The sequence below is a fragment of the Spea bombifrons genome, chromosome 11, assembly GCF_027358695.1.
Source record: "Spea bombifrons isolate aSpeBom1 chromosome 11, aSpeBom1.2.pri, whole genome shotgun sequence".
In the NCBI taxonomy this organism is placed as follows: Eukaryota; Metazoa; Chordata; class Amphibia; order Anura; family Pelobatidae; genus Spea; species Spea bombifrons.
Window position 1 is genome coordinate 20,985,862 of NC_071097.1, and position 8,587 is coordinate 20,994,448.

General features: G+C 38.1%; 1 protein-coding gene across 1 annotated transcript in view; it reads right to left on the bottom strand.

Annotated features, from left to right (window-relative positions):
- The window catches only part of PLPP4 (phospholipid phosphatase 4), a 32,682-nt gene extending 24,415 nt beyond the window's left edge, over positions 1-8,267 (bottom strand). The window contains exon 1 of the mRNA XM_053450267.1: positions 8,174-8,267. Coding sequence (XP_053306242.1) covers positions 8,174-8,232 — 59 coding nt within the window. The 5' untranslated portion in view covers positions 8,233-8,267. The remainder of the gene's footprint in view (positions 1-8,173) is intronic.
- Between the last annotated feature and the right edge of the window lie 320 nt (positions 8,268-8,587).

Genomic DNA, 8,587 nt, shown 5'->3' on the forward strand with positions numbered 1-8,587 from the left:
CGATCTACTCAGTTGACAGAGAGGAAACAGGATAGGATTAACATAATTAACACATACCATACTAGCAAGGGATTATGCGGACAACATTTCACCACACTAATCGCCTCACATATTCAACAATGGCAAATACACAACAGAGGTGAAGGGATAAGGGAAGTAACACTAAAACATAGACTTGATAGTGAGCAAATCTGAATACATTTAGAAGTTTTGTAAGGCAACTCCAAACAAGGTTGCCCTAAGTATGTAGGAACGTGCAGCTTCTGAATCCAGATGACAACCAGAGTTCCTTCTGAAATCAATGGGAACCCAACTGGCCTCAGCAAAGCTTTGTGCAAATAAATAGATAGATAAATCGGTGGGCTGCATATACCCGACTTAGTGAAAGATACTCATTAACTAAAGCCAGAATTCTAAAATAGTACTCCAAATGATCTGAAGCATGCACTAGTATAGTATAGTAAAGGTGAGAACTCTATCTTTCAACGGCTTGTGGCAGATACTGAAGTCTAAAGCAGGAGTGCATGGCTTGGATTCTGTGTCTTAGGTTCTTAGGTTATTTTCCTCCATGTATATTATATTAACATAATAACTAATTTCAGTTTCCCTGGAATATGACACCCATTGACGATTTAGTAAATCCCTTATGATGCGATGATCACAGATTTTTCTAGTTCACACCTGGCTCTAAGTGGGCTTCAGGATATGAGTTGAGGATGGTATGTTCGGTCTATTTTCAATTCATATGGAAGCATTTTAATGCCAGTAGAATCTGAAATGTTACTTTAATGCATACTCGCACAAATGGGCAAAGAATTTATGTTAATGAATGTATATCAAGCTGAAAATGTCTCACGAATAAAACAGAGAATTTATCCAACACCAGAAAAGAGGAGTTTCAAAATAAACTCGCACAGCTCTGAATATTGTAGTACAACATAATGCTATTGTATATTATGAACTCCTGTTAAGGACTAAGCTACCAGGGAAGACTTTAATTAGACAATTCTAATTATCCCCACTAAATAGCAATTCCATGTTGGGAAAACTAGAAAGCAACTGTAGTAACATAAGCGTGGACGATTTCTTTATGGCGTAATTTGTACTGCATGATAGCTTTTCACAACATGACCACACTTAGCCAGCTCATGTGAGTAATCCACTACACAGATAACGTGTGATGTTACCCATTCTATGGACTACGGAATATGAAGATAATCTAGATGTTATTCCATATAACCGCAATGCTTTAATCTGTGTGATGCAATGCTATAGCCATCAACGTTTTCTTTAAATGGGAAGGTTGGCAAGTCTCACCCTTGGGAAAGACCAAGACAATGGACCCACTATACCCATAATGCCCAGAGCAGTATCCAGTCCTGTCTAACACACATCTCCAACAGAGTTTAACACAGAACACAAAGTGCAGAAAGGATCCATGAAAATGCTGCTTAAGCTCATTGGAGCTTTAGTAAAAACTCCAGTGGCTACTTATTAAAGTATAATAAAGAAAAAAATAGCTTCTTGCAGTGATCCAAGATGTTGAAATTAGAGCATCCCAGTGAATCATTTCTTACCAGTTGTCTAATTTAAATCAACTCTCGCCTTTTCAGGTCATCCTTTAACCCCATTAAAACAAATATTTTCTCTTTGATCAGAAAATATAGCGCTGTGTACAATGTTGTTGACAAAACCTTTTTTTCTCACTTTGTTGCAATAGACCTACTTTAGACTGACTGGAGGCGGCCATTGTTGTTGTCATTCATTTGATATTTTGGAGACTTATGGCAGTGTTATGTAGCCCCTTCCTCAATGGACTTTTATTAATTAGAGTGTTGTGTGATTAACAATGAGCCATTGTATTGTTTGACACAGGCTGCATGATAAGGAGTCAGAGTGTTTGTCTAATAGAACTGTTTTAAATATAGCACAATATTTTTTTTACATTTATTTTTGACATGACCCAAGTAATAGAAAATGGTATGAATATCTTTTTAAAAAGTCAACTCAGCATCACGGGAGCTTATCAGGAACTTCATAGCTACCTGCTGGTTATCCCTGGTGTAGAGGGTGTACAGAGTTCTGAGATTACTCTTATTACCCCCTCATGAAGTCACTCGCCAAGAAGAGGCAGTGCTCCAGGTAGCCTACCCTAAAATGTTCCGGGATCTTGTGATGTCATAGCGGCATCTCTGAACTGTAGGCTAACTGCTGTTTGAGGCAGGACACTTGGACATTTCAGAGCAGGGCCCTTGATAACCATAAATTTACATTGTAAACATACTTGTAATGTCAAATAAATGTATCTCGTTTCGATGTTAGACTTCTTTTAAATGATATAATGCTGTGAAAATTGAAAAATACGTCTATTAATCATGAGTTGTCATTCCTAGGCAATTACAGAATTGACTCATTTTTTTAAATGATAAATGTAAATAATGCCAAAAACATACAATAGTTCAAGCATGCATTGTTAGAAAATTATGATATCAGAAGGATTATGGACTAATATGTTAGTCCAATAAAAAAAGTATCACCGCATACTCTGCAATACTTTTTGTTAACATCATGTCTACTGGACTAATACGGCTTAACCCATTTACATATATATATAGATATATATATATATATATACATACACAGTATATGTGTGCAGTGTGCGCAGAGATCACTACCAAAGTGGACTAGTACTGCTATCAATTCTGCTATTGGCTCTAGCCCTGGATCTCTTGGAGACCTAGTAAAGTCCCTGCTCTTTATTCAGTGTAATTTTCTATCTATTGGATTCATATAATCAACAGTGCACTCTATCCATTCTAGAATTACAGCCATTTTGGAATGCACTCAATCTATCCATTCTAGAATGTTTACTGTGTGTATCCTTCAGCACCAGAATTCTTATATAATATTTTATTATAAGATGTGTACGCTGTACGAGTATGTGATGTCAGTTTATGATTTACAGGTTTTATGATGCACTCAGAGAAAATGGGTAAAAAAGTCTGCATCAAGTGCAAGATACTGGACACGTGAAGATGTATTTTATTTTCCACCTCATAATAAAAAGGAAATCAATGCAAACAGCAGAGAGATTTTACTCCAACCAAGAACGACAATAAAACAAACATGTAATTGGAGTGGGTAAATGAGGTGGAGAATTCTCCGAGGCTTTTCTTAATGTAGATATAAAATGATTTTACACAAATATTGAGTCAAACTAAATATCAGCAGACACCAGGCATGTGCAAAAAGCCCGAACAATTTGTTCCTTTACTTTCATGACCTCTCCAACCTCTGTACAAAAATATAAGCGGGGTTATTTTTAATAATAGTTATTAAAAAAGAGTGTAATGCATTTTGCGTACTGGATCTAGGACTGAACAAACATTTAGATGGTAACGATTACACAGGTTATGCAAAATGTGAAACAGTGTTTCCTTCTGTTTAGAGGACTCTAAAAAAGTAGAATTCATTGATCTTATTTTGCTGATGTCTGTTGGCTATGAGGCCCAATGCACCTGGTCCTTATGCATTAGACCCAATCAATGGAGAAGAGCAGGAACATGGGTTTTTTTTTGTTTCTAAGGTTAATTGAACATGTGCAAAAGAGGGAGACCCCCTGCCGCTTTCTAACTGGATCCCATTGTTAGGTATTGATTATGGAAATTATGATGAGAATTGTAGTCTTAAAAAGTATTTGAAAGGCTTAAATTGAAAGTCAAGGTTGTAATTTTCCCTGCAGTTCCTGTGTCGACCCGTTTTCTTACATTAAATTAAAAATCTACTCTTTAGTAACATGATACCTGGATGTATATTGGAGGATACACATAGTCACAAAAGGTGAATTTGTTATATATAGCGATGCATTAGAAGCGATTCCTGATGAAACCGAACAAAAGGCTAAAATGTAAAATGCCCGAGGCTCTTTAGAAATCAAAGCATGGCAGTGAAGAATCCAACCGTTTTTAAGTAGCAGCCAGCTCATAGTCCCTAAATATATTCAATACACCTGTCAGTTACAATGTTACAAAAGTACTCAGCCATGTTGCAGGCATTTCTTGAAGTTTGTCTGGAAATGTCACATTTAACTTTTTACAAAATATACACAGAGATACACATGAAAATCAACTTTAGCACTAAGATTTTTTAAATATAATATATTGAAAGGAAAGAAAATTGAGTTAAAATTACAAATATTAAAAAGTACAAACAAGTACAAGCACTTAGGATGGGATATAGTAGGCAACATCTTGTTCTCAAAGTTAACATGTTAAAAGCGAGAAAATTGGGCAAAACGTAAGAATCGGAGTGACTTTGACAAGGGCCAAATTATGATGGCTAGACGACTAAGTCAGAGCATCTCCAAAACTATAGCCCTTGTGGGATGTTCCTGGTCTTCAGTGGTCAGGCCCAACCTCGCAACAGGACTTAAGGGTATCTTGGTGCCAGATACCCCAGCACACCTTCAGAGGTCTAGTGTCTCCATTCCCTGGGAGGTCAGGGCTGTTATGGTGGCAAAAGGGGGACCTACACAATATTAGGCAGGTGGTCACAATGTAATGGCTGATCGGTGTATATGAATGATGTAGTCAAACTTCAATCCTTTGGAGAAACATAAAACAGAAAAAAACATAAAATACACAGTGTAGTAATGTAAATAGGTGCTCTTATATAATGCACTCACATATGGATGAAAATGTATAGGCTCCTTAATGGCAATAGAGGTGCTATTCTTGTCTCCCAGTGTGACACTCCACAAAATGTGAAAATGATATGAATATAAATAGAAGAAAACACATTTATTCCAGAAAAAAAGCAGCAGCTTACATTTAAAATATGCAGCATCCAGCATCCATAGCATAAGATCCAGGTAAGAAGTAAAAGCAAAGTAAGCAAAAATAAATATAGAAAACGAGTGCATAAAAATAGATCAGCTCAGCATTTTGGTGGAATATCACTAAGCGCACAAATCACCAATTTTTTGTTTCTACTTTATATTTTTTGTGGATAAGGAGCCACATAGATTCACAGTATAGCTGGTGCTAGGTTAAGAGCCAAGTATTTTGCCTGTTCATCCTCATTTGATAAGAGACAAGCCATCACATTTATTCACATTCACTCTCTTACACAATCTCATACTTTCTCTCAACGTCTCCCTACCTCCACCTACAAGAGCTTTCATGCTTTCACGCACAAAGCTGGGACAGGCTTCCCCCATTCTTCCAGTTGTGGATCTACTACACCAGACTGGGATAATGCTGCAGAGAACCAGGACAAACAGACCACCAGAGAAGACAGGAGAAAGAAGAAACAAGGAACAAGAAGTAGTGTAATGTAGAAGGAGAAGGGTAGATACAGAGAGAGTAGAGAAATATTGTGAAAGAATGTGTGAGCATGTGAGAGAGTGAAACAAGTCCCAATGAAACGCAAACAGAAAATGTGTGTCTGGGTATATTAGTGTGTGAGCATTTGTGCGTGTTAGTGCCTGGGTGCGTGTTAGTGCCTGGGTGCGTGTTAGTGCCTGGGTGCGTGTTAGTGCCTGGGTGCGTGTTAGTGCCTGGGTGCGTGTTAGTGCCTGGGTGCGTGTTAGTGTAAGTGCTCCTTATTTATCAGAACAGAAAGAAGGGCAATAGCCACTTCATAATAATATCCAGAACACAAAGAGTGATTAGCCCCTTTATTATTTGGCAGGGACAACCGTAAGAAACACTAGCCACTGTTGACAACAGCACCCATTATGCGAAGACATAACACATGTTCTAAGCTTATTGGAGTCTGTAGCAGTTTTTGTGACAGGGCTTGCCCATAGGAAGCAGATGGAAGTGCTATGTGTCCAGGACCCATATTACAACAATTATACCAGCGGAGCTAGTGCAATTAAACAATTTTATGGCCACATGGGTTAAGGGCACATACATCAAGCTTCATTCAGACGCACAAACATTTTTGTTAGTGATGATGCTGCAGATCATTACCAGTGCTTAATTCTACTACTCAGGGTCCAGGATGTGATCATGCCAGCTTGACCACAGTAAGGCCACCTTTAAGAGATCCAATGTCCACCTAAAAAGCCTGCAGATAGTCTACAAGCAGAGGTGCGCAACTCCAGTCGTCGTGGGCTGAAAACAAGTCACTGTTTTTTGGATATCACAGCTGGCACATAGGCATCTCAATTAAAAATCAATTAAACTATTTGTTTTTAGGCAAGAATACACAGAACCTCTGCTCTGTTTGTGGCTTTTGATGTCTGGAGCTGTACACCCCTGGTCTAGAGTATTTGGCAACAAAATTAGAATATTAAATCTGAAAACAATTCTACATTATAGAGCAAGATGTCTGATTGGGGATTCTACAGCCAAGGTTTCATCAGAGCCCTGGTCACAGCTGTGTTTCACTGAGCCACATGTGTAACAGAAAAAATGATCAGAGGAAAAGGATTCTTGAGGACTGACCCTCTGGAGAAAAATGGCAGTTGCTCCTGTTTGATTTATCTTAAGTTGCTAGAAAAACTGGTTCTAATTAACATATCTATGTTTGTGGCAAATATGAAATGCAAATGTATGAGACAGGATGGTCCACCGTTAACCCAAATGTCTATAAATAATCTGTACAGTAGAACTGTATCAAGGTAACCATAGCCCTGTCTTATAAATATCCCCAGTTAAATGAGCCACCTGGTCAACCCCTTATAATGGAACACATAGGGTGTAAAAATTATATCAACTTTAATTATCTTTGTTAAAACCAAGCTTATTGATAAAACACATTGCTGTTCAGTTTTAAACCTATACAATGATTATATAATTTATATAATGAACAAATGGTAATCCGGACTAAAGAGAGGAAAGAGAATTGCAAGGCAAAATTTGCAAAACATGATTTAATGGTAGACCTATTTGTAAAAAATGATGTAGGTTATTTGTAAAGATAAATGACTACAGTACCCAGGGTCATGCAGCCTCTGGCAACATAGACTTTGTAAGAAATATATTTTATTACACTTAAGCAGTCTGAGCATAATAAGAATAATAGTAGATTGGTGAAAGCTTCATGAAGGTGATGTTGACCCAACATCAAGACAGAAATGTTAAGAGAAACAGATTCCAGCAACATGTATTTTGTAGACTATTTTGTAGATAGACTAGCTGGGGTGCCTGCATTAATTCACTTTAATTATGTATATACTACATAGTAACACCACACTCTAATTAAGTTAACCAGAGGATGGAAATTGGTAAACATATCTTGACCATGGAAGCTTCTTCACTTAAATAGGGTAGACTTCATGGTAACGTCATGAGATCAATAAACTAATTTAGTTCTTATTAGGTAATATTAACAATTTAACTGATTCCAAACAGGGAAGACAATACATGTTACAGTTCAACAACCAATAAGCCCGAGTCATTTGTAAAATATCACACAAACACAGCACAAAATGAAAATCTTTTGTAGTGTTAGGTGTAGGTTAACAAATCATTGGGGAACCTGCAACCTGTGGAATATCAATGTCATGGACTACCTAAGCACAGGTCAGAAGATAAGGACCATGAAGCTACTCCAGTAATGAGAAATAAATGGAATTTCCAACAAAATCATTTGAGGATCTGAAAAGTAAAAAGTGCAAGAAAAGAGGAAACTGGTGTTTGAATTCAGAGTAAAAATGCCTATAGACAATAATACGTTATGGGTGAAAGAAAAGCCTTTATCAAGATCATACTCAGCTCATAGGAGCTCAAAGGAGATAAGAGCTTTATGTAATGTCTTAAGACTTGTGTATCAGGCACCGTGGATGATAACCACCATATACACTTACTGCATGTAGCAAATTGTAACTACTGTTTGATAACCCTACACAATTATAGCGACACATACACAATTAGGTAACTTGAGTTACTTGTGGATTACGTAAGATTTATTTCATTTAATGAATACATATTGGGTTCAGGTATTTATTATATAAATAAGCATATCACACACAAATACTGTTACATGTATTCTGCATGGTGTCTCTGTGTAATTAGGCATGCACACTTTTACAATACATACAACAGAGAGTGCCATTATGACAAATACACATATGGGGCATTCACACAAGTTACTCTAATGCCTCATGGAGGATGTGGGGTTATATTGTGGCATGCATGGGCAAGCAAGGGGTCTTAGTACTTACACAAAAACCCCGAACAGCAGCGCCCGGATCCCCAGCTCCTCTAGAACAGCCCGCATCATCCACAGACATCAGAGGTTCGGGCACCGGCTACCGGGACCGGAGAGATAACGACTGCTCCAGAAGGTTACAGGAACTCCTCATATGCGGAGACGCTACGAGTGACAGCTCCTGATCTACACTATATCCGCTGCATGAGACGGATCCGGCACCTAAGACACTGTGAGAGACAGCTCCTGATCAGTACTAGAGACCGCTCCAGCCGTGCACCGGAGACACTGCAAAAGACAGCTCCTGATCTCTACTTGAGACCGCTCCAACCGTGCACCGGGGAGACAACTCGGGCTCGGAACTGTAAGGTACTTTTCAGCACTTACTCCGCAGGAGAGAATGTAGAGACACAGCCTGCTAGGAATT